This window comes from Chiloscyllium punctatum, chromosome 7 (genome assembly GCF_047496795.1).
Source record: "Chiloscyllium punctatum isolate Juve2018m chromosome 7, sChiPun1.3, whole genome shotgun sequence".
NCBI classification, from domain to species: Eukaryota; Metazoa; Chordata; class Chondrichthyes; order Orectolobiformes; family Hemiscylliidae; genus Chiloscyllium; species Chiloscyllium punctatum.
In genome coordinates this window covers 76,936,613-76,963,473 of record NC_092745.1, presented here as the reverse complement: position 1 = coordinate 76,963,473, position 26,861 = coordinate 76,936,613, and the positions used below count along the sequence as shown (strand labels likewise).

At 40.1% G+C, this 26,861-nt stretch overlaps 1 protein-coding gene across 1 annotated transcript in view; it reads left to right on the top strand.

Moving 5' to 3' along the window:
• LOC140479832 (solute carrier family 35 member D2-like protein) overlaps positions 1-26,861 on the top strand; it is a 49,621-nt gene that overhangs the window by 1,561 nt on the left and 21,199 nt on the right. Inside the window, exons 4-7 of the mRNA XM_072574106.1 lie at positions 7,438-7,505; positions 7,593-7,664; positions 12,674-12,742; positions 13,650-13,752. Coding sequence (XP_072430207.1) covers positions 7,438-7,505; positions 7,593-7,664; positions 12,674-12,742; positions 13,650-13,752 — 312 coding nt within the window. The remainder of the gene's footprint in view (positions 1-7,437; positions 7,506-7,592; positions 7,665-12,673; positions 12,743-13,649; positions 13,753-26,861) is intronic.

The following is a 26,861-nucleotide window of genomic DNA, read 5'->3' as shown; positions in this document are numbered from 1 at the left end:
TTGGACATTAAAGTATTTATGTATAGTTTAAATTTTATAGTGCTACTCAGGAATGTTATGTAGTTATTTTCTGATTTTTTTCGATTAGTTTTTGTTTGCTAAATTCTAACCCATTATTGCAGATCTTGAATCAAATGTTGACCATTTCACCTTTGTCTATTTATAATCTCAAAACCAGCAAGATATTAGCAGTTACACAGCAACAGTTTTCTACTAGTGGGTGAAAGTAATAGATCAAATGTGTATAGTGCCACTGAATTTATTCATCCTTTTATTTCTGTAAATTTTCTCGTTGCCACTTCAAAAACATCTAATTATATTTAATTTGTTCAGACATATTCTGATTTGTCTCTGGGGAAGTGGATCTTGAATTTGATCTTCTGGGCCACAGGTGATAACATTACCATTGTGGCACAAGACCCATTTTGACAAAGGTTCCTCTTGATATGATTTCAGTTTGTTTTTTTTTTCTTTTAACTACGAGGAATTAACTTGCCCACTAACTGACACCTTTCTCCTGCAATAAAAGTTATTTTGATCACTTAAAATTTCAAATTCTTGATTTATCCTGATGAGTGCAAGATGAAAAACTTTGGAAATGGATCCATCATCAGAAATATGCAAGTTTGATTTCAATGCCTGTGGAAGAATGTGTTATCTGCCATAGGGAAGATCATTGCATACATGCAACTTACTCACTTGTCTCTTCCTCATGGTTGATCAGCTCCTTCTAGAGTTGTAGTGCTGTTTTTACCTGTTGAGAGGCACCACAAATATGATTTTCATTCCAAGCCAAATTTGAGAAAAATGGAAGCAATTGCACCATGGGCCCTCTATGGCCTTTTGACAACTTTGAGTATCCTCTTCAAATTTGGCTGCTGTCAGAAATTTGTCACCATCCTCTGTTGACTGCATGATGACACCAGCTGTGATCTTCACCCACTACAGAACCTTACTCTGAAGTCTTGCTTGGCTCAGTCTGTCATAGCACTAACTCTTCTACATCTTCCTCATTACAATAGTGCATCTCGTGTCCAGATTACCCAAAGCTTACAGAACTAATAAATTCTTCAACCAATGCCATCTGCACTTCAAAATCATTCCAGCTTTGGGCATTGAGCTTCAGGATCCAGATGATACTTGTGTCTGCTTTCTCTGAAACTAAGCTCAAGGTCATTTTCTCTTCACAGTGTATGAGAAAATAGGCTGTTCACTAGACACCTGAAAAAATAAGGTCCTCTTCAACCTTGTCTCTCAGCATGGCACCTCTCCAATTGATTAAGAGCAGTAGTAAGATCTTTGTCTATTTTTGTTGAGATGAGATTCAAAAGTAGAATGCAAAATAGTGAGGGGCTTGGATAGGGTGAGTAGGCAAGGTCTTTTTCCCAGGATAGGAGAGTCCAAAACTAGAGGTCATAGTCATAGAGATGTACAGCATGGTAATAGACCTTTTGGTCCATGCCGGCCAGTTATCCCAACCCTATCTAGTCCCACTTGCCAGCACCCAGCCCATATCCCTCCAAACCCTTCCTATTCATATACCCATCCGAATGTCTCTTAAATGTTGCAATTGTATCAGCCTCCACCACTTCCTCTGGCAGCTCATTCCATACACATATCGCCCTCTGCGTGAAAAAGTTGCCCCTTAGGTCTCTTTTATATCTTTTCCCCTCTCCCCCTATCTCTATGCCCTCTAGTTCTGGACTCCCCGACCCCAGGGAAAAGACTTTGCCTATTAACCCTATCCATGCCCCTCATAATTTTGTAAACCTCTATAACGTTATCCCTCAGCCTTCTACGCTCCAGGGAAAACAGCCCCAGCCTGTTCAGCCTCTTCCTGTAGCTCAAATCCTCCAACCCTGGCAACATCCTTGTAAATCTTTTCTGAGCCCTTTCAATTTTCATAACATCTTTCCGATAGGAAGGAGACCAGAATTTCACACAATATTCCAACAGTGGCCTAGCCATTGTCCTGTACAGCCGCAACATGACCTCCCAACTCCCATACTCAATACTCTGACCAATAAAGGAAAGCATACAAAACGCCCTCTTCACAATCCTATCTACCTGTGACTCCACTTTCAAGGAGCTATGAACCTGCACTCCAAGGTCTCTTTGTTCATCAACACTCCCTGGGACCTTATCATTAAGTGTATAAGTCCTGCTAAGATTTGCTTTCCCAAAATGCAACACTTCGCATTTATCTGAATTAAAATCCATCTGCCACTTCTCAGCCCATTGGCCCATCTGGTCCAGATCCTATTGTAATCTGAGGGAACCTTCTTTGCTGTCCACTAAACCTCCAATTTTGGTGTCATCTGCAAACTTACTAACTGTACCTCTTATGCTCTAATCCAAATCATTTATGTAAATGACAAAAAGTAGAGGACCCAGCATCGATCCTTGTGGCACTCCACTGGTCACAGGCCTCCAGTCTGAAAAACAACTCTCCACCACCATCCTCTGTCTTCTACCTTTGAGCCAGTTCTGTATCCAAATGGCTGGTTCTCTCTGTATTCCGTGAGATCTAACCTTGCTAATTAGTCTCCCATGGGGAACCTTGTCGAACACCTTGCTGAAGTCCATATTGACATTGTGTGCTGTTTTGCTGTCCACAATTCTCTTTGATACTTCAAAAAACTCAATCAAGTTTATGAGACATGATTTCCCACGCACAAAGCCTTGTTGACTTTCCCTTATCGGTCCTTGCCTTTTGAAATACATGTACATCCTGTCCTTCAGGATTACCTCCAACAACTTGCCTGTAGCCGACGTCAGGCTCACTGATCTATAGTTCCCTGGCTTGTCCTTACCACCCTTCTTAAACAGTGGCACCACATTAACCAACCTCCAGTCTTTCGGCACCTCCCCTGTGAATATCGATGATACAAATATCAGCAAGAGGCCCAGCCCTCACTTCTCTAGCTTCCCACAGAGTTCTGGGTACACCTGATCAGGTCCTGGGGACTTATCCACCTTTACCTGTTTCAAGACATCTAGTGCTTCCTCCTCTGTAATATGGACATTTTGCAAGATGTCACCATCTATTTTCCTACAGTCTATATCTTCCATATCCTTTTCCACAGTAAATACTGATGCAAAATACTCACTCAGTATCTCCCCCATTTCCTGTGGCTCCACACAAAGGCTGCCTTGCTGATCTGATCTTTGAGGGGCCCTATTCTCTCCCTCGTTACCCTTTTGTCCTTAATGTATTTGTAAAAACCCTTTGGATTCTCCTTAATTCTATTTGCCAAAGCTATCTCATGTCCCCTTTTTGCCATCCTGATTTCCCTCTTAAGTATACTCCTACTTCCTTTATATTTTTCGAAGGATTCACTCGATCTATCCTGTCTATACCTTACATATGCTTTCTCCTTTTTATTAACCAAGCCCTCAATCTCTTTAGTCATCTGGTGTTCCCTATACCTACCAGCCTTTCCTTTCATTCTAACAGGAATATACTTTCTCTGGATTCTTGTTATCTCATATTCTGAAGGCTTCCCATTTTCCAGCCGTCCCTTTACCTGCGAACATCTGCCCCCCAATCAGCTTTTGAAAGTTCTTGCCTAATACCGTCAAAATCGGCCTTTCTTCAATTTAGAACTTCAACTTTTAAATCTAATCGAATTATGGTCCCTGTCCCCAAAGTGCTCCCCCACTGACATCTGATGAAGGGGCGGCACTCCGAAAGCTAGTGCTTTCAATTAAACCTGTTGGGCTATAACCTGGTGAAGTGTGATTTTTAACTTTGTACACCCCAGTCCAACACTGGTTTCTCCAAATCATGACTTCATTAAAAAAGCATGTTAAACATAATTTTCCCATAACAAATCCATTGCTAACTTTTAATTAACCTACATTTCCCAAAGTTTTGTCTCCATTATCATTTTCTTCAAATTTCGTCCACGTTAGCAAAGAAGTTCCTCATCTCAGAATTAAGTTGGTACTCCTTTATTGTGAGAAGTGTCCTCTGATCCTCCCTTGAATGTACACATCATCTCAGCATTCACCTTGACAAACCCTTAAGAATCATTTATGTTTCAGTGAGAGAATTTTTCATTCTCTGAATTGCCTCTCATGAAATAATAGCTTTCCTTAAATAAAGGGACCAATGCTGCTCATAGTATTTCAGATGTGGTCTCTCTGGCACTTTGTGCAGTTGCAATAAAACTTTTCTATTCTTATGCTCAAACGCCTCCACCTAGTCTTCCTGATTATCTGCTGCACCTATGCGCTAGCTTTGTGTTTGAAGTACAAGTATCCCAAAGTCCCTTTGCAGAAAATTGCAGCGCATTTTTTTTAAATAGTGTTGTTCATTTGTTCTGTTTTCCAAAATGAACAACTTTGCATTTTTCCACATTATACTCCATTTGCCAATTTTTACCCACTTAACCTATCAATATTTTTCTGTAAAATGTTTGTATCCCCCTCGTAAATTACCTTTCCACCTATTTTTGTGTCAGCTGCAAATTTGGCTACAGTACATTTACTTCCTTTCTCCTGGTTATGAATATATACTCTAAATAGTTATGGTCCCAGCACTGATCCCTGTGATACCTCACCAGTCACAATTTATGAGCCTGAAAAGGAAACTTGCTGTTTCCTGCACACTGCAGATTGGCTAATGCCTGTCAACTGCCAACCTTGTGACCTCATTGCTTATGAATTTACCTTTTATGAGATATCTAATTAAATGTTTTCTGGAAGTCCAAATATAACACTTGCTAGTTCCCCTCGATGCTTTCTGGTTGAGACATCCATAAAAGCTGATAAATTAGTCATATTTCCCTTTCATGAAGCCACATTGACTTTGCTTAATTAGATTATCATTTTTCAAATGTGTTGCTATTATGTCCTTAATAATCGGCTCCAATACTTGACCAACAATAGATATTGGACGAATTGGCCTATAGCTATCTGCTTTATGTTGCCTCCTTTTTTGAATAGTGGTGTCACATTAGCACGCTTCCAATCCCCTGATACTTTTCAGAATCCAAGGATTTTTTAGAAATTACAAGCATAGCATCCGCCATCTCCGTAGCTATCTGTTTTAGGATCCTACAATGTAAGCATCAGCGGCAGGGACTTAGCTGTCTTTAGTCCTGTTAGTTTGTCTAATACTACTTCAGTAGTGATAGTACTTAATTCATTTCCCATTTTCTTTAGTAGTAATGGGATGTTTGAAGTATCTTTCATCATAAAGACTGATCCAAAACATCTGTTTAAGTCTCTGCCATTTCCTTGTTCCCCAAAACTCTCTTCCCAAATTTGTTTTCTGTATTCACTTTGACACCTCTCTTCCCTTTTGTGTCTTTAAAGAAGCTCTTATTGTCAAGTTTTTATACTATTTGCTAGTTTGTCCTTTGTTTATTTTCCGTGTCTTTTTAATTTATTTATCCTCCTTTGCTGGATTCTGCATTTATCCCACTATTGAGGGCCATTGCTGACTTTGGCCTCTCCTTAACATCCTTGGTTAGTCATAGTTGGTTTATCCCTCTGAGAATTTTCCCTCCTTACGACTCTCAGCAAAAAAGTAATCCCTCCAGAAACTGTTTCCCTCCGGATCCGATCCTCTGCTGCACGCTCTCAGCCATGCGCCACTACCTACACTTGCTGCAGTCAGCCTTGCCCTGCTCAGGGCCACACTATCCTAGAACTGCAAAGGGCCTTTGCTTTTCTTCATCCTTAAAAGAATCCATGCACTTAACATACGTACATTCCTGATGAAGAGCTTATGCTCGAAACATCAACTCTCCTGTTCCTCATGCTACCTGACTGGCTGTGTTTTCCAGCACCATACTTTTGACTCTATCATTCGAGCCTAGATTGTGTCTCAACTATCCTCCGTTCATCACTTAAGTGCTAGCCGACAGACTTCTCAATCTCGTCTGTCGAAAGGCCAAATAACCCTGAATGTCAAGTTCCCAGTTTTGATCTTGTAATCATGTTTCTTTAATGGCTATAAATCTACTTATTTACCTTGATTAACGTTAGTAACACATCTGCTTTATTCCAAATGCTTTATGCATTAATATATAAACCTTTAAGTCTGTTCTATTATCAAATTTCCCTTTACTTCATGTTTCTTTGCTCCAATATGATATTCATTCATTGTTCTTTTTACGTTCAAGTAAAAATTAGTCCCTTAACTAACCTACAATCCCACTTCTTTACTTTTGGTTTAAAAAATTTTCATGCAACTGAACCCACTCTCCCACTATTTAGTTTAAACCCCTATCCATAGTCCTAGTTATGCAATTCACCAGGGTTCAGATTGAGCCCATACCATTGGAACAGCTCCCTCCTTCCCTAGTACTGGTGCCACTGCCCATGAATTTGAATCCATTTCTTTCATACTAGTCTTTTGAGCCACACATTTGCTTCTCTTTAATCTTGTTGACACTGTGCCAGTTAACTTGTGGCTTAGTCTTGCACTTCCAAAGTTCTGGAATTAACATTGACTAGAAACTGGATAGTACCAATGAAACAAATTGAGACAAGTTAAGAACATGTCGCAGGATGCAATTCTTTGGTGAGTAGCTCACCACCTGTCTCTCCAAAGCTAGTATAGTGCACGCATGAATCAAAAATGTAACCAAATGTGCTCTGCTTTCCCTGAGCATGACTCCTACAGCATAGCAGGAAAGCTTGCTTGATTAGCACCCCAACATTTTATCTCCCCCTCCTCTCTCGGTTGTCATTGGCTGTGCATTGGGAAACTGGATCAATGTCTCAGTTGTGGCTAGACTGTGTGCAATTTTGGCAGTAATTTTGAACTAAAGATCCAAGCTGTGTTTTCTTCACAAAAATTCACATCGAAGCTGTCTCAGGTATTCAAACCCCTCCACTTCATATTTGTCTGTTTTAATAATAGCAAAATAGTGCAGAAGTTGGGTATCTGAAACAAACACAGCATCTGTAGAGTGAGAAACAAAGCTATCATTTTGAGTTCAATATGACTTCTGAACTTTATTTTACCTAACAGTAAATTAGTCCTCACTTTTTCCTAAGAGAAAATTAGCTCCTGTTTCATGACTAGATTGTAAAAAATACTTCATTTAATGTGAAGTACATTTAAATATTATGAAATTATGAAAGATGTTAGAACTGCAAGTCTTTTTCCTGTCATCTATGAGCTTTCTGCAATCGTTAAGTGCATGTGCATGAATAGATCAGTAAAGATGCAGTTTTACACTTTGTAATTTGTAAGTGACTTCTCTGTTCCCTGTTGTTTTGAGTTGTGGCACTCACTATGTAATAACTGCAATATATATTTTTCATGGGCGGAGTTATGAATCCTTTTAAATATGATTGTATAGCTTATGCTTTTGTAAGTAGGTTGTAATGATTATAACACCTCTTGATTTCTTTATATCTGTAAAAGATAATTCTTGGAGCATGCTTGTTAATATTTAACATGATTTACTCTTCTAGGTGTTTCCACTACCTCTCTTATACCTGGGGAACCAACTTACAGGATTGCTCGGCACTAAGAAACTGAAGTATGTTTGAATCTATTTGGAGCTCAAGATAGTAGGGAAACTATTTTGTTTGACTTTTACTAATTTGGTTTAACTTTCATTTTCCAGTCTTCCAATGTTTACAGTTCTAAGGAGGTTTTCCATTCTGTTTACAATGATAGCAGAAAGTTTGTTACTTAAGTAAGTAAAAACATCATTTTAATTGTTTGCTTTAAATATTTGTCTTTGTTTCAAAACCGTGTATTTAGGTGTCTTTTCCCTCATTGGGCGAAGATTTGATTGAGAGTTGTGACATCCATAAAGTAAATTTGTACATGGACAAATACAATTTTGTAGAAATTTTGTAGAAAGCAGTTGATAGCTGAAGTCATGTTTCCCAAAAGTCCCGCTCAGCCAGGACTTTGTGTCCTCCGTCAAAGATGGACAGGTTCTACAATTTAGACAGTTAATGACAGCAAGTAGCTGGTTTAGCTCCATTGTAAGGAAGCCATTAATGAAGGATTGTATCTCCCACATTACTCTAGTTTGCTGCCAATACAAACTCTTGTTGATTTTCAAAAAAATTATACTGTTTTGAAAAAAAGTGCAATACACGAAGGTCGGTGGAGTTGTGGATAGTGACGAAGGATATTGTAGGTTACAGTGAGACATAGATAAGCTGCAGAGCTGGGCTGAGAGGTGGCAAATGGAGTTGACCGCAGACAAGTGGTCGGAGTAACTGGAATGCAAAGTACTGGGCTAATGGTAAGATTCTTGGTAGTGTAGATGAGCAGAGAGATCTCGGTATCCAGGTACACAGATCCTTGAAAGTTGCCACCCAGGTTGACAGAGTTGTTAAGAAAGCATACAGTGTTTTAGCTTTTATTAATAGAGGATTGAGTTCCGGAACCATGAGGTTATGCGGCCACACTTGGAGTATTGTGTACAGTTCTGGTCACCGCATTATAAGCAGGATGTGGAAGCTTTGGAAAGGGTGCAGGGGAGATTTACTAGGATGTTGCCTGGTATGGAGGGAAGGTCTTATGAGGAAAGGCTGAGGGACTTGAGGCTGTTTTCATTGGAGAGAAGAAGGGCGAGAGGTGACTTAATAGAGACATAAAAGATAATCAGAGGGTTAGGGTGGACAGGGAGAGCCTTTTTCCAAGTATGGTGACAGTGAGCACGAATGGGCATAGCTTTAAATTGAGGGGTGATAGATATAGGACAGATGTCAGAGGTAGTTTGTTTACTCAGTGTAGTAAGGGTATGGAATGCTTTGCCTGCAATGGTAGTAGATTCACCAAGTTTAAGTGCATTTTAGTCGTCATTGGACAAACATATGGACGTACATGGAATAGTGTAGGTTAGATGGGCTTCAGATTGGTATGACAGGTCGGCGCAACATCGAGGACCGATGTTCTATGTACCCTGGATTGCTTTTGTGTTTTGTCATTAAATCTTGACATTAACTTTCTGGATCAAAAACAGCTGTTTTCTTGCCACAATATTGCTCCTCTATTGATAAGAGGGCAACACAGGATCTATAATAGTCTATAATAACTGTACAAGAATTATTCTGTTCATTTTAAGAATGTACTTTCAACAAACGTACAAATTGAAATGCTGAAAATATGTAAGATGACAAATCTCTTCCCATATCAGACTTTTTCTCAACTGTAGTGTGACTAATTGGTGGGCTATGTTGTCTTTCTACAATGTTTGGTCTTCTCATTTAATAAATGTGTATCCTGTACGCACGAAGACAGTTCTGGTAAACATAATACATACGTTTATAGCCAGAAGATAGTTGTTTAATATAAAGTGAATAAAATTATTTTAATCAACATTCTGTTTAGATTATATTCCCTACAGTATGGAAACATGCCCTTCAGCCCAACAAGCCCACACTGCCCCTCCGAAGAGTAACCCACCCAGACTCATTCCCCTACCCTATATTTACCCCTGACTAATGCACCTAACACTATGGGCAATTTATCATAGCCAATTCACCTGACCTGCACATCTTTGGATTGTGGGAGTAAACTGGAGGAAATCCATACACGGGAGAACATGCGAAGTCCACACAGACAGTTGCCCGAGGCAGGAATCGAACCCGGGTCTCTAGCGCTGAGAGGCAGCAGTGCTAACCACTGAGCCACCATACCACCTTTATTTCAAGATAATGTATCTAAGATGTCATTCTTAGTTTGACAATTTGGTCTGCGATCTAATTTTTCTAGTTGTTGAGGCGGAAAATTTCTTTTCAGTAAACTTGTTTTCTACTAACCAATAACATCCAGAGCTTGCTAAGTTTGGCCAGTGGCTTATTTTTGTTTTCTTTAGTCAGTCATGGACATGTGCAGCACGAAAACAGACCCTTCAGTCCAACTTGTCCATGATGACCAAATATTCTAACCTAAATGAGTCCCATTTGCCAACACTTGACCCATATCCCTCCAAACCCTTCCTATTTATGTACCCATCCAGATGCCTTTTAAATGGTGTAATTTTTCTAGCCTCCACCACTTTCTCTGGCAGCTCATTTCATACACGAACCACCCTCTGCGTGATAATGTTGCCCTTAGATTTAAGGTGAAAGGGGAAAAATGTAAAAGGGACTTATGTCCTCTAATTCTGGATTCTTGCACCCCAGGAAAACGGCCTTGTCTATTTACCATGCCCCTCATGATTTTATGAACCTGTATAAGGTCACCTCTCAGCCTCTGATGCTCCAGGGAAAACGTCCCCAGCTGATTCGGCCTCTCCTGGAAGCTAAAATCTTCCAATGCTGGCAACATTCTTGTACACCTTTTCTGAACCCTTTCAAGTTCACAACATCCTTCCCCTAGAAGGGAGACTAGAATTGCATGCAAAATTCTAAAAGTGGCCTATCCAATGTCCTGAAAAGCTGCAATGTTACCTCCCAACTCCTATACTCAATGCTCTGTCCAATAAAAGAAATCATACCAACTACCGCCTTCACTATCCTAACTACCTGAGACTCCACTTTCAAATAATTATGAACCTGCACTCCAAATTCTTTGTTCAGCAGCACTGCCCAGGACCTTACCATTAATTGTATAAGTCCTACTCTAATTTGCCTTTCCAAAATGCAGCACCTTATATTTATCTAAATTGAGTTTCATCTGCCACACTTCAGCCCATTGGCCCATCTGATCAAGATCCCGTTTTACATTAATTAGTTTGGAAGTTGCAATAATTCATTCTGATTGCTATCTTCTGTTTCTACTTAATCGATCTCTTTGAAACTTGCTGAGGTTTACCAACGTCTGGAGGCACAAACCATGCACTGTTGCACATCAGGATGGATCATTCTCCAAGTCTCCTTAAAATAGTTGCAATGAATTTTTTATTGGCATGTATAGGTACCTCTGTGAGATTCTTTGAAACTTTTCTTGCTGCTGCTGTCTCAAGAACAAATACAGATGGGCAACAAATGCTGGCCTCATTGGCAAAACCCATATCCCACAAATAAACCAAAATAAGTTATCTTATTGTGCATAAGAGATCAGTATTTATTGCAATAATACTTAATTTCTGTCTGTTTGGAGTGTGGTGACTGGTTTAACTAATGCTGTAATGAATTTTCTGGGTAGGTCCTGGCACATGTTTAGGCAAGTGGTGCATGTGGAGAATGGGACTACGTGACTTTTTGGCTGCCAGTGGTTGGTGGGGACACAGGGGACATTATTGGAGAATGAAAGGAGTGGAAGAATAGGAGTGTGCAGCAAACATAACCTGGTTGGAGAAATTGTTCCCCTAAAGGACAGGGATTTCATGAAAAGGCAGAGAGGGCTGGCTGCGATTACAATATGGCAAAATGTTAGTTTTTTTAATACAACTTATGAGCACAAAGGATAATCTTGAGTAATGAGGAGCCACTAGATTTGGATGGAATCTTTTTAGATAAGCTGCTAGGTGAATTGGAAGAATACGCATTGATTCTGCAGAGAAATAAATTAATGTAAGTCTGTTTCCTTGACTCCAGTGAACATGTTACTGCTCACGTCAGATCCAGGGAGGAGCAGTTCTGTTGTTCTTATGAAACATCAATCTTAAACAAGTTGTCCTGGATTAAGACCATTTTCTTGGTACTATAGGTTCAGAAAGTAGCTTTCGAGGAAACACTCATCATTTAATGATTTTGAGCCCAACAGACATAAACCTCATTTATTAATTTAGGAAACAGTCCCCAGTTGCACTTTAGTAGTCTATGACCATAAGCAGGTAACAAGGATGCTAACCTAACCACAAATTATCTGTGGGCCTCTGCTAGTCTAAATTATTAAGAGCATTTAATGATCTTGGGTTCATCACCAAAAGTACAATAGTAGGGCTAACCAGGTTAATTCTCTGACACAAGGATTGCGTAATGTCACATAAGGGAGTGGAAGAAATCTAGATGAGCAAAACATTTTTCTTTAAATGCTGGGTCTTGCCTCATGACATTCTTAAAAATTTTCTACCAATATACATTTCCTTTTTTTAAATATTTAATGGGGTTTTTAATAAGTATTATAACGCAGTGTCAAGACAAGTAAGCATAGTTTGCATTGTCTTAATTAGGAGAATGGTGGTTGCCATTTGGGAAGTTCTTTAGTTTTAAAGTAGGATGTTATCAATACTTATGCAAGAAAATCTACAGTTTAATACAGTAAACGTGCACTAGAGAATTCTGCTTTAGTGTTGGGCATCCAACCACCTGCAGTTGTATGCAGACTGAATAGAAGCACAAATATTGTCAAGATTGTTGTCTAATAGTTGAAGTTGATCTTTCAAAATGTAGTTAAGATCCTTTTCCTTGAACCTGCCTCATTTCTCTATTTCTAGCGCCTCTTTCTGCCTTCTGATTTATCTGCCCACGATCTGTCATCCTATAGTATGTTTGGTGTTGTATCATTGCTGCATGTATGTAATTAAATTATTGCTATTTTAATCTTTAGAATATTGTATAATACATTAAACTACTTTAAGATTTGAGAGTTTTTCTTACTATTTTGTTGCTGTGAATCATGATTTGAAATATTTATCCTATTGAAAATCAATGTAATAATAACCTAGCTTTAAAATATTTCTCATTTGTTTCTTATTACACCTTTACATTTATAAAGCCTTCAAAGGAAGAAACCTCACAAGCAATTCAATCACATTCAAATGTGAAGCTAATTATTTTTTTCTTCGAATTGCAGTAAGAACTTCTCTTGGTCTGTACAGGTGACTGTCTTTGCAATGATACTTGGTGCATTTATTGCTGCCAGGTAAGATTGGCTGACTCATAGAATCACTGAATATTACAGCATACTGCCTATTTAACCCAGCAAGTGTGTCTGGGCTTTTCTGTGCACTGTCTGTTGAGTGTAATCCCAATTTCCCATCTCATTGTCCTGCTCACTTTCGTACTTATGTTGTTTGGAAAAAATATCAGTCGCATTCTCTTTAAGAAAAGATCAAGGAATTAATGGAATTTAATGTATTAAAGTAAGCACCGTAACACCTACTTCAGGTAGTTACTTACTAAAATTAATTCTTTTATGATCTTTAATTTGTCTCTTTCAGTGTCCATTTTATTAAGAATCTGGCTGTACAATTTTTCTTGGCTACAGTTGCTTCGCTTCTCTTTTGAGAATAGTGGGACAGGAGCTGTCTCAGTTCTTTCTGGATACTATTTTTTGGAAATAGCCAGTCTCCTTCAATCATATTGGCTATTGCTGTTTGTCCAGGGCCCTAGCTGTAGTCAACTTCCCTCCAATAGTTTCAGGCAACAAGCTCTACTTGGGAGGAGATATGTGGCCTGCATATCTACAAGGCAAGTGACCAGATTACTAGTAAAAATGTACCCATTATTTCCCCTGTAAGACATTGATCTCATGGATTGCTATATTTTCAAACACACAAATTCTTTTTCTGAAAATGATTTTAAGAGTAATGTGAGCACTAGAAAACTTGGTAAAGGTTACTGAATGATTTGGGCAAATTGGTTATTAATCAAAGTATGTCGAACAGGAAAGTTTCATATTGGATTCAGATGAAGATTTTGATGTCCTTGAAATAATAAAACTTGGAGATCTCCTGAGAAATTAATATTCTAAGGACAGGATTAGTGGTTTGTGAATTTCTGTTTTATTGTACAAAATGCAAAAAAAAGTACACTGCGTTTTCTTTCAGTTCTGACATGGCATTTGACTCATTTGGATATGGATATATTCTTACAAATAATGTGTTAACAGCTGCTAATGGAGCTTACGTAAAGCAAAAATTGGAGTCAAAAGTGAGTACTACTTAAAAATTTGTTTCAAAACCTGATGATTTATTTTGAAATATTGAAAAATGTTCCAAGTTTTCAAATATTTAGCCTTTCCAATCCTATGAAACTATATTCCATTTACAATTGTAGTTTTAGGGTTTACAGTGAAACTACTTATGCAGAGTTATTTGTAGTCAGATATTTTTTCACTTTTTGGCTTTTGCTTTCCTAAGGAAATCAAAACAACAGGTTTTAAGAAACATGGCATGAATAAGTTCTGCTGTTGACTATTAACACTAGTGAAATTTGTCTTCCCCAATTTTCTGTCATTGCCTCTTTGAGGGTATTGAAGTGGCAGCACAGAAATTATAACCTGCATATAATAACTGGCTAATCAGGAATTGAGATGGGTGACAAAATTGGATCTGTTCTCCATGTTTATAAATGACTAAATAATGTTAAAGATTAGGAAGGTCGTTTTTTTGTTTTGGTCCCTCTTGCCCCCAGGCTTCCTCCCTGGGGGCAGTAAAGCTTAGTATCAGGTTATGTTTGTTGCTGTGCATTGCAAAATTTTGTGTAGGTATGTAATAACATATGTATATGTATAAATCCTGCCCCTTCAGTGTTTTTTCTATTGATCTCACCAATTGATAGTTCAAATGCACTTCTGACTTTTCTGCAATCATTGTTACTGTTGCTGCCAGTATTGTAGCAGTAATGTATTTTATCCCTATTATATAACTCAGTTGCTAATTTCTGAGGAACTAATGAGCATAACCCTGAAGATAAAACACCATCACTTGCTGTTTCCCTTCTGATCACTGGCACAGAAATTGGCATCTTGCTTGACTTAATGAGTTGAAGGAAATAACACTAGGATTTTTCAACACAGTTGACCAGATCCTTGTGGCATGGAAGGTCCAGGCAATAGATAAATGGAGAGTCTGCTTATGTAGTAGTTTTGCAGAAGAGGAGCAATGTAGGCATTACAGGCCACCGTTTTAAAAATAATAATTCTTCTCTGCAGGGAACTCAGCATATGGTGAAGTTTATTCGTGATTTTTGGCTTCATCTCACAGATACTTGAAAGGGGTTTCGGTCTGTCAGCAGGGTAATGAGTACTTTGTTAATACTTGTGTAAGCTACTTGTGTGCTGAGAATATTGCAGTTCTGGTGAACCTTCAGTGTTATTCTTATGAAAATCTGACATACCTTTCAGGAGAGGCAGGCAGGCGCTTTACACGTAAAAAGAAGGCTGGTGATGTCTGAATAAAATCTTTCACGTTGTCAACCCAAACAAAATTATTCACATATTTGCTTTGTAGCAAAGAACGAAACTAAAACCTATCTATAATATCTTAAGAAATTCAGAAGAACTTTCTTCACCCAGTGAATGATGAGAATATGGAGTTCACTATTATCACTGCTCACTATTGTCTATTATGGGGGATGCATTTATCAGTGCATGTAGAGGAATGCTGGATAAGCCCAAGGTATACTGAAAATAGTTATGCTGTTCAAGGCAGATGACGAACGATGGGAAGAGGCTTTCTGGAGCATAAACCCTGGCGTAGACTGTTAGGCCAGAAACAGCTTGTTTCTAAGTAATGTAGAGGGTAGTAGCATTGTGGTAATTGGACTGGTAATACAGATGCTTTGAATACATAAATCCAGCCATGCCAGCTGGGAAGAATTTAAATTCAGTGAATAAACTTGGACTAAAATGTATTCTCATTACTAATCATGAAACTACTAGATTGTTGTTAAATTGTTCTTTAGGGAATGAATCTACTGTTCTTAACAGGTCTGTCCTAAATCTGAATCTAGACTCTAAGTGATTCTTAACAGTCCTCTGAAATGGCCTTGTAAGTCACTCTGTGTACAATTGCTATAGAGAAATTGAAGGAAACTTGATGGACCACCTGCCATTGACTTCGGCATCAGAAGCAACACCCTGCTCAACATTGCAAAGTCCTCCTCACTAGCATCTGGGACTCCTCACTTAGACCTGAGTGACAAATTTGGAGGAGATGTTCTATGGATTAGTCAGGCATAACCTGACCGTCATAGTTATCTCTCTTGCACTCAATGGCTCCAGACTCCTCATTCCCCATCCCTGGGTATGGTGGGACGACCCATCAGATATGACAGCATAGTCATACATAGCAATGCATATACTCATTTGTTTTCAAAAAATCAGACTGTAGGTAACTTTATGGCATTAGGTCAAAATGAACAAGGGAACCTCCTGATTGTCATCCACTATCTTCGATAAATCACTGCTCCTCTGTGTCAAATTGGAAAAGACTTCAACAGAAGCACGTAATGTAATTTGGAAGGGGAATTTAAATATCCTTCACCGTGAGTGGCTCAGTAGCACCATGACAGACCAAGCTAGTCAAATCCTAAGCGATACATCAACCAGATTGTTCCTGTAACAAGTGGTATGAGAGAACTTACAGGAATGGAAGTACCACCTTCTAATTTCTAAACTCTGGTATTTTAATTTCTGCTTGCTTTTAATTTGCCCCCGAGCCAAAACTAAACTTTGCTCAAATGTATAATTTAAACCAGGAATTAAATGATTCTGACACCGTTAACATCCTAAAGCTTGCACAGATCAGTTTCAAACTGGGTCAGTCTTAAAAAAAATACTGTAAATGCAACGTGTAAGGAGCTGCGAGTCTGCTGTAACTATCCATCTAATTCCCAAAGCCTATCCTTCTGTTTACAAGGCATTACTTAAGAATGTGATGGAATACTGTACTTGTCTGGATGAGTGCACTGAAATTCAATACAGGGTAAAGCATCAGTACCCTACTTCATCAGTATCCTACTATCGCCTACAGTATGCATTTTGATAACTTGGTAGCACCTTTCAAACCTGTGACCCCTACTAGCTAGAAGGATAAGGACAACAGATATGTGGAGCCATTGTCGTTACCAAGTTATACCTCGTCGTTTTGTCTTAGAACTACATTGCAGGTCCCTCTACAACTCTGGATCAAAATCTTGAACTCTCACCCTTAGCATTGTAGGTGTATTTACATCATTAGAGTATAGTGCCGCTAGAATGTGGCTTATCACCATTTCTTCAAGAATATTTTGAGATGGGCAATAAATATTGGCCTTGCCAATTGTGCTGAAATTGCAAGAGCGGGTGAGGAAAATATTCAATGATCAACTTTGATATTTGAGCAGATAACTTTATGGTTGAGAGAAGAGCTATTTGATCAGTTGAACATGAAGGTTAATGCAGGGATTGTCCGGCTGAAGTTCTTCCTTAAGTTGTTGCTGAAACATTATGACAATATGTCTTAAGGACTGCTCTCACTTGCCATTTGCTATTTCATCTTTCGCCTGTCTGGCAAGGGACCTGGTGGCAAAAAGGACAGGTTCAGGTCAGAGCAGCAGACAATGCTTTACTAACTTTTGCAGATCATCTAGAAAGCAGCAGAATGATGTGATGATGTATGTAAAGAATCAAAGCTTCCTTGTACATTGTTCCTCAGACTGTAGAAATATTGTTTTCATCTACAGACTGAGATGTGCTCTCTCTTCTTTGAATAGTACAGAGGAGGCCCTTTGGCCTAACAAGCTTGTACCACCAAAAATGTACTGTATCCTACATTAGTGCTAATTTTCTGCTCTGGGACCACAACCTCGAATGTTGTGCACTTCAAGTGATTAGCCAAGTACTTGTGAAAGACTGAGAGGTTGCCTGTCTTAACTAGCCTCCTGAAAAGTGCACCCCCTCTGGGTGAAAAAAAATCTTCCTTCAATCCCCGATAAACCTCCTTAACTTCCACTTGAATATATGCTCCTTTTTTAGTTGACCCTTCAACTAAGGGCAACAGCTACTTTCTAATTACCCTGTCCGTGCCCTTCATAATCTTAATACACCTCAGTGAGGCCCCCCTCAACTTACTTTGCTCTAAGGAAAACAACTCAATCTTATGCAGCCTCTTTATAGCTGAAGTGTTCCATCCCAGGCACCATCCAGGTGAAATGAAAACAGATGTTGCTGAAGAAACTCAGCAGATTTAGCAGCATTTGTGGACAATAAGCAGGGTTAACAATTTGAGTCCAGGGACGACTCTTCAGAACTGGTGATAGTTAAGAAAAGGTGGTTTATATGCCCAAGACAGGTGGGAGAGTATGTATGTGATGGGTGGAGATGGAGCCCCAAGAGATAGAAAAACCAGTAGACAAAGGGATGGCTAATAATAGGAGAAAGAAAAGCTGGTAATTGGGACTAATAAGTGAAAATGCGTTGGCTGTACTGAAAGTACCCCATGTCATGACGGGGCCATTGGGTGTTGGTGGATAAAGGACATAAAAGTGTTCAGGCCCGAAAAGTGTTGAAATCTATATTGAATCCTGAAGACTGCCCAAGAGGAAAATAGCCTTCTGAATTTCCTATGTATCCCCTCCCAGCGATGGTGGTCAGAATATAATTGACAAGCATGTTCATTCATGGGGTCCCATCTAGACTAACTTCACTGATCTAAAATATGTATTATCTGCACAGTATTCCAGCTGTGGCCTAATTAAAGTGCTGTACAGCTCCAACGTTTCAGCCCTGATCTTCTAATCTGTGCCATGACTGACAAAGGAAAGCATCCCATATGCCTCTTTAACTGCCTTAATAATGTGTCCTTCTGGGATCTGTGGGTAAGCGCCCCAAGGTATCTATGTTCCTTTGATCTTCTTAGTGTCTTGCCATCCCTTGTCATGTTACTTCTTTTTAAATGGATCACCTCACATTTAGCAGGGTTAAATTTCATCTGCCATTAATGTGCCCATCTGACCAATTTGTACATGGTCTGTAATCTGACACTTTCCACCTCATTGTCAACCATCCAGATGTGTGTGCATGTGCACACGCAAACTGCCCCCAGCACCACCTTCTCATCAACACAATTTATAAACATAAGTAATTCTGTTATTACGTGTTTCATTAACGCAAATTTGAATTTGAATTGTATTGGTTAAAACCCAATTCTGGTCCCATTAGTTTAAATGGTGCTGTGATTTTCTTAATGCAGGATTATAAGAGAACAGAACTGACTGCACCACAAACAGTAAGGGACCAAATACTGATCCCTGTGGCATTTCACTGTTCATTGGGCTCCAGCTGCACGAACAGCCTTCTATCATTGCTGAAGCTACTTGGATGCTGCCTGAACTGCTGTGCTCTTCCAGCACCACTAATCCAGAATTCAGTCAATAAGCCAATTTTGGATCTATCTTGCCAAATTCTTCTGGATCACATGAGCTGTTTTCTTCAAGTTTCCCATGTGGGATCTTGTCAAAGACCTTGCTCAAATCCATATAAACTATGTCAAATGTACAATCCTCATTCAGACATCTGGATGTTGCTTTTTCTCAAAATTCCAGTTGACTTGTTAGTCATGACCTCCTTCTGACAAAGCCATGCTGACTATCCCTGATCAAACCTTGCCTCTAAATGGAGGTTAATTTTCTCCAATATTTTTCTACCACTAAGGTTAAACTCAATGGTCTGTAATTCCCTGATCTGTCTCTGCCACCTTTTCTTATAAAGTGGATCCACATTAGCACCACCTCTGTAGCTAGAGATGATTTAAAAGTTTGTAATTTCCTCCTGTCTCCCCATAGTTGACTGAGATACAACTCATCTGGACCTGTGGATATATCAGCATTTAAATCCATTAAGTCTCCACCTCAATTCTTGTGTTAATCTGTTCAAGAACCTCATAGTCCATCTTTTTGAATTCTGTGCTTGCATCCTTCTCCAGCGTAAAGACATTTTTAGTACTGAATACTCTGCCACTATCCTCCAGTTTCATGCACAGATTGCCCCCTTGATCTCTACTAGGTTGTAACCTTTCCCTAGTTATTCTCTTCCCCTTGAGATACTTGTCGAATACCTTGGGATTCTCCTTAATCTTGCCTGTTTTCTCATGCCCTGCCTTTGTTCTCCTAATTGCTTTCTTGAGTTCCGCCCTGCACTTCTGCATTCTTAAAGGACTCTGCTTTGCTCCCTTTGTACCTGTTTTTCTACAGAATAGAATTTCTAGGGTCACCTTTATGTTAGAACCTACAGTAGTAAACTGTTGATTTAGAGTTTCACATTTCCCTTGCCTCTTTGCAATATCTGTATCATTTCTCTTGTGAAAGTGTGTGGAAAGCACTTATTTAAGAACTTTTTAAAATTTATCATTCTTCTTTATTACCCTATTTTGAGTGGTAAAGCAAGTGTCTCTTTAGTGTTCAATTTTCAGACTCTGATCCACTGAGTGGATACTCTGCTTGAGATTAAATGCATGGTTGACTGGATGGTAACACAGATGGAAATTGTCAAGTATATATAATAAGGAAAACTTAAAGCTAATCCTCAAAGTTGATAGAATTTTGCAATCATGTTCAGTTCAAATTTTTCAGTATTTGAGATTTTTAAAAATACTTCATATTTAAAAGAAACACATTTTTCTTACTCGAGTGATTTTCTTTTTGTTTCTTTGGTTTACTTCTCTCAGATACTTTTATCTTGGAACTCAGATCTTCAAGTTTCAAAAATGGTTTTTACAGTGCCATAGCTGTAGCAGTTGCTGCTGCTTGTTCTTTGTGAAGGCCAGACAGCTGAATCCTATCAGTATTGATTAAGGCTTAAAATCAAGATGTATCCATTCACTTCAGATGTTTCTTACACTGTATTACAGTGACATAATATTCGGTTGATTTAGAAACAGCATGGAAGCCTAGAAGATATTTAAGAGATCATAGTAGAAGATGGTGGCAGATTCTGTTCAATATATGCATATAACTCAAAGTAAGTGCAATACTAAGAGTTGAAACAAAGTATGCGAGCAAATCAAATTGAATGGCATTTATGATGGGGACCTCCAGAGGGAAGACCAGGATTGATCATCCTCTTGGCACTTCTAGCTGAAGATACTTGCAAATGCTTCAAGAATTTCCCATACAGAGGAAATACTCTTCTCAAACATTCACCCTATCAAACTCTTATTGAAATGACCTCATCTCAAATTTCACCCAGCCATAAATCTCCCTGTTTTGCATCTTTCTATGAATTAACTTTCGATTTCTGAAGATTTAAGTGGTTTTCTGTAATGAGATTCTGAAAGCTTCTCGCTTTCAATTATGGTCTCACCTTGCATCTTAAAGAATGTTAACATAAGCACTTTTCACTTTGTACCTACTTAACAAAACTCTTCAAGCTGGTGTTTTATAAAAATGTTTTTTCTTACAATTGAAGTTTTAAATAGGTTTTCATTTACAATTCTGGGTGTCTCCATGTCTTTGTAACGAGTTTAGAAATGTAGAAAATGGGAGCAGGAGTAGGTTATTCAGAACATTGAGCCCACTTTGCCATTCAGCATATCATGGCTGATCCTCCGTCTCAATACCATTCTTGTAAGTGCTGCTATTTTTTGTGTCTTCAGCCAAAATGCATAACTCTCATTAAGTTCTGTACTTGCTTTTAGTTGAATATACCTCTGGCAACTATGTTCTGCAAATATATTTTATTGTCCTTTTTGTAAAATTGGCTGCTTTTTGTTTTTAGGTGTACTGTACCAGATTTCACTATACTGAAAATCATATTTTTTTGTATATCCAGCTTTAAACCTCTGGAACACATTTCTTACTCTTCTCTGTTCCAGCAACACCTGATTACCTGACCCTTTGATTCCCCTGCCTGTTGACCAGCTTTTCTACTCTCTGCCCTTTTAAATATTTTTAAAAAATAATCTCCAACTCACTCCACATGAAGTGCCATATCCACTACACCTCTTAGGTTCTCTTTACCTGTTCAAATAGTCACTTTAGAAAAATCAAAACTCTTAGATTTGTTAATCATGTCTTATCTTTTAATCTATTTTGTATGTATTTGAATAGCCAAAATGCCTCTACATATTCATCTGATTTCATCTTGAATAATGGATACCAAATTATTTCCCACAGCTGATGTAACATTAAGTGGTCTGCAGTTTTATTGATATTTTCCATAAGCATAGTTGTTATATTAGCAAGCCTGTTTCCTTGGCACAAGTTGTATGTCTGAAGACTGAAAAGGTTCCTGTCTACTGCATTCAATATCTGAGTCCAGGCTAAATTATGGTGACTTGACAATTTTGTGTTAAATTTTAAAACTCAGTTTCTTGTTTGTCTTCTCAACAGTCCAACATTTTATTAATTACTATATTAACCTTTGAGAGTTTTCATACTGCATTTAATTGATAGCTATTTCCCTTGGAATGCTTTAACATTGAGTAACTGAGTTTGATTTTTTTGCATCTTTTAAGGAAATGTGGATACATGTTTGAAGCTGTGTCTACTATTGACTATAAGATTGCAGGGAAGTAATTAGTTTTTGTAGGTGGCACATCTTGTATAAATGTTTTTGCCTTTCTCCCCAGTTATTTGTCAAGAGCAATATATGAGTAATTTACTGCAAACAGATTTAGTTATTGAACTGCTTCTGCTTCAACAATACAAAACAAAGATGCAGATTTTGACTCCTTACATACTTCATAAGCTGTGTTTAAAAAAAATCATATGGACAGGAAATTGGTCTGCAGGAATTTTTAATAACCAGTGTAATGAGATATACGTAGAACCTTAATAACTATGCTATAGGAATGTAATTTAGTGTTGGACGTCAATCAGCTCAATCCTAGGGTTCTGAGGAACACTTCTCTGTTCGCCTCCGAGCTTACTTTTTCCACCAAGACTCTCACCCACCCGTCAAGGATCCCTTCTCCTGCCTGCAACACCTCATCCGGACACCCCGTGCTGGCCTGTTACCACCTCGATCTCTTTATTTCCAATTGCTACCAGGACATTGACTGCCTCAACCAGCCTACCACCCCTCACCCACTCAGTCACCCACCCTTGCAAAGCACAGCCTCCATTCCCTCCGCTCCAATCCCAGCCTCCCCATCAAGCAGTGGACAAGGGGACAGGGTGGTAGTTTGGCGCACTGACTTCTACACTACTGAAGCCAGGTGCCAACCTGTGGGCACTCTCTCCTACTGCCCCCTTGACTATGATCTCACCTACCATCATCTCCCAGACCATGCACTACCTTTTCACCTCAGGGATCACCCACCCACACCTTCCAACTTCGTCGTCCGGGAACCCCGCACTGCCTGATTCTACCTCCTACCTAAAAATCTCAAACCTGACTACTCTGGCTGGCCTATCGTCTTGTCTTGCTCCTGTCCCACCAAACTCATCTCCACATATGTTGATCATGTGTTCCCCCCCATGCACAGAGTCAAGGAACTCCCCACCTATGTTCGGTGCATCACCTTAGCCTTCTACCTCCTCCATGACTTTAGTTTCCCTGGCCATAAACGCCTCATCTTCACCACAGGCATCCAGTCCCTTTTCACATGTGTCTGCCATGACGAAGGTCTTTAAGCCCTCCATTTCTTCCACTCCCAGTGTCCCCATCAGTATCCTTCCACTGACACTCTTATTCGACTGGCCCTCAATTTCTCACCCTCACCCTCAATTTCTCCTTTGAATCCTCCCACTTCCTCCAGACCAAAGGACTAGCCATGGGCACCCGCATAGGCCCCAGCTATCCCTGTTTCTTCGTCAGGTACATGGAACAGTCCACCTTCTGCAGCTACACTGGCCCCATTTCCTCCATTACATTGATGGCTATTGGCGCCACCTCGTGCTCCCATGAGGAGGTTGAACGGTTCATCAACTTCACTAACATTTTCCATTCTGATTTGAGTTCACCTGGACTGTCTCAGACACCTCCCTCCCCTTCCCGGACCCCTTCATTTCCATCAACAGTGACCAACTCAACACTGACATCTTCTCCAAACCCACCGGCTCCCACAGCTACCCAGGCTACACCACCTCCCACCTTTCCTACTGTAAAAAAATGCTATCCCTTATTCCCAATTCCTCTGTCTCTGCCACATCTGCTCCCAGGAGGACCAGTTTCAGCAAGGAACACCCCAGATGGCCACCACCCTTAGACCGCAATTTCCCCTCCCATGTAATCGATGATGCCCTCTAGCACATCACCTCCACTTCCCGCACCTCTGTCCTTGAACCTCACCCCTCCCAACGCAACAAGGCCAGAACCTCCCTGGCCCTCACCTTCCACCCCACTAACCTCCAGATACATCACATCATCATCTGCCATTTCTGCCACCTACAAACAGCTCCCACCACCAGTCATGTGTTATATTTCCCTCCTCACCCCTATCTGCATTCCGTAAAGACTATTCCCACCACAATTCTCTTGTCATGGACATGCCCCCACCTAGCCACCTTTCCCTCCCAGCACTTTACCTTGTCACTGTGAGAATTGCAAAACCTGTGCCCACATCTCCCCCCTCACTTCCATCCAAGGCCCCAAAGGATCCTTCCACATCCATCAGAGATTTACCTGCACTTCCACACAGGTCATTTACAGTATTCATTGCTCCCAATGCAGTCTTCCTGTATACTGAGGAGACAGGATGTCTACATGCTGAATGCTTCAGAGAACATTTCTGCGACACGCACGAAACAACCGCACTGCCCCATGGCCGAACACTTTAACTCCCAGGGGCATGCAGGTCCTGGGGCGCCTCCATTGCCAAACCCTTACCACCCACTTCCTGGAGAAAGAATGCCTCATCTTCCGCCTTGGGACCCTCCAACCACATGGGATCAATATGGATTTCACCATTTTCTTCATTTTCCTCCCCCGTGCCTCTTCCCCTATCTTATCCCAGATCCAACCTTCTAACTCTGCATCGTCCCCTTGACCTGTCCTACCTATCCATTTTCCTTCCCACGTATCTGCTCCACCCTCCTTTCCAACCTATCACCATCACCTCCACCTTCATCTACCTATCACACTCTCACTACCCCACCCCCAAAGCCCCACCACCCTCCCATTTATCTTGGTCCACTTGGCCCACAAGCCTCATTCCTAATGAAGGGCTTATGCCTGAAATGTCAATTCTCCTGCTTGTTGGATGCTGCCTGACTGGCGGTGCTCACTCTCGACACTATTCCTGAGCGTAAATACTTTCTTGATAAACCTATTCAAAGATGTTGTTTCATAACTTTGAAGTAGGTGAGACTTGAGCTCAGAGATAGAGACACTGTCACTGCACCACAGGAGTCCCAAAAGCCTACAGCACGTGGTATTCCCAGGTAATCTTCCATTTGAGTGCTAACAAGGCCTGGCTCATAGATGTACAGCATGGAAACACGCCCTTTGGTACAACTCGTCCATGCTGCCCAGATATTCTGAACTAATCTCGTCCCATTTGCTCGTATTTGGTTCATGTCGCTCAAAAGCTTTCCTATTCATGTACCCATCCGTACGCCTTTTAAATGTTGTAATTGTACTACCCTCTGTCACTTTCTCTAGCAGTTTATTCCATGCACAAATCACCCTCCGTGTGGAAAAGGTTGGCCCTTATTGCCTTTTAGATCTTCCTCTCTCACCTTAAACTGTGCCCTCTAATTTTAGACTTGCCAATGCTGGGGGAAAAGACATTGACTATTCACCTTATCTATGTCCAGTGATATTATAAACTTATATAAGATCCCTCCTCACCCACCGATGCTCCAGTGAAAAGAGCCTGACTATTCAGCTGTCCCAGCTTATACCCTCCAACCTGGCAACATCCTTGTAAATCATTTCTGAACCCTTTCAAGTTTCACAACATCCTTCCTGTAGCAGGGATACCAAAATTGAATGCAGAATTCCAAAGGTGACCTAACCAATATCCTGTATAGCCGCAGCATGACCTCTCAACTCCTATATTCAGTGCACTGACCAATAAAGGCAAGCGTACCAAATGTCACCTTCATTACCCTGTCTCCACTTTCAAGGAACTGTGACCATGCACACCAAGGTCTCTTTGTTTGGCAACACTCCCCAGGACCATGCCATTAAGTGTATAAGTCCTGCTCTGATTAGCCTTTCCAAAATGCAGCATCTCGCATTTATCTAAATTTAAACTCCCATCTGCTCAAGGTGCCATTGTACTCTGCGATAACCTTCACCGTCTACTACACCACCATTTTTGGTGTTATCTGCCAACTTACTAAACATATTCCCATCCAAATCATTCACACAAAAGTCAAAAGGAAATGGACCCAGCAGCAATCCTTGCAGCACACAGCTGGTCACAGGCTTCCAGTCCAAAAAGCAGCTATCCACTACCGCCCTCTGTCTTCTATCTTTGAGCTAGTTTTGTATTCAAATGGTTAGTTTTCCCTGTATCCCATGTGATCTAACCTTGTTAACCAGTTTCCCATGCGAAACCTTGTTGAACACCTTACTGAAGTCCGTATAGACAATTTCTACTCTCTGCCTTCAATTCACTTTGTCACTTAGAGTCATAGAGATGTACAGCATGGAAATAGATCATTTGGTCCAACTCGTCCACGCCAGCCAGGTATCCCAATCCAATCTAGTCTCACCTGCCAGCACCCAGCCCATATCCCTCCAAACCGTTCCTATTCATATACCCATCCAGATGCCTTTTAAATGTTGCAATTGTACTAGCCTCCACCGCTTCCTATGGCAGCTAACTCTATATGCGTAACACCCTCTGAGTGAAAAGTTGCCCGTTAGGGCTCTTTTATATCTTTCTCCTCTCACCCTAAACCTATGCCCTCGAGTTCTGGACTCCTTCCCCCCGCCCCCATAAAATAAGTAATCAAGTTGATGAGATGTGATTTCCCATGCACAGAGCCATGCTGACTATCCTTAATCAGTCCTTGCCTTTCAATACATGTTAATCCTGTCCCTTCGCATCCCCTCCAACAACTTGCCCACCAATAATGTCACACTGTGTTCTTAGTTCCTTGGCTTTTCCTTACCACCTAACTTAATGGCGCCACACTAGCTAACCTTCAGTCATTTGCTGCCTCCCCTATCATCTGCTTAATTTCTGAAATCAAATGAAATCTGGCATTTTCAGACCTGTGTGTGTATTGAGAGTAATGACCTCAGGCCCAGTCATCAGCTGCTTATCAATGATCTTCCTTTTATCATAGGTTCAGAAGTCGGAATGTCCATTGGTTATGTAATGCCGAGCATCATTTGCGAATTAGTCCTTGCTGTGTATGTAGCAAAACCTGGACAACATTCA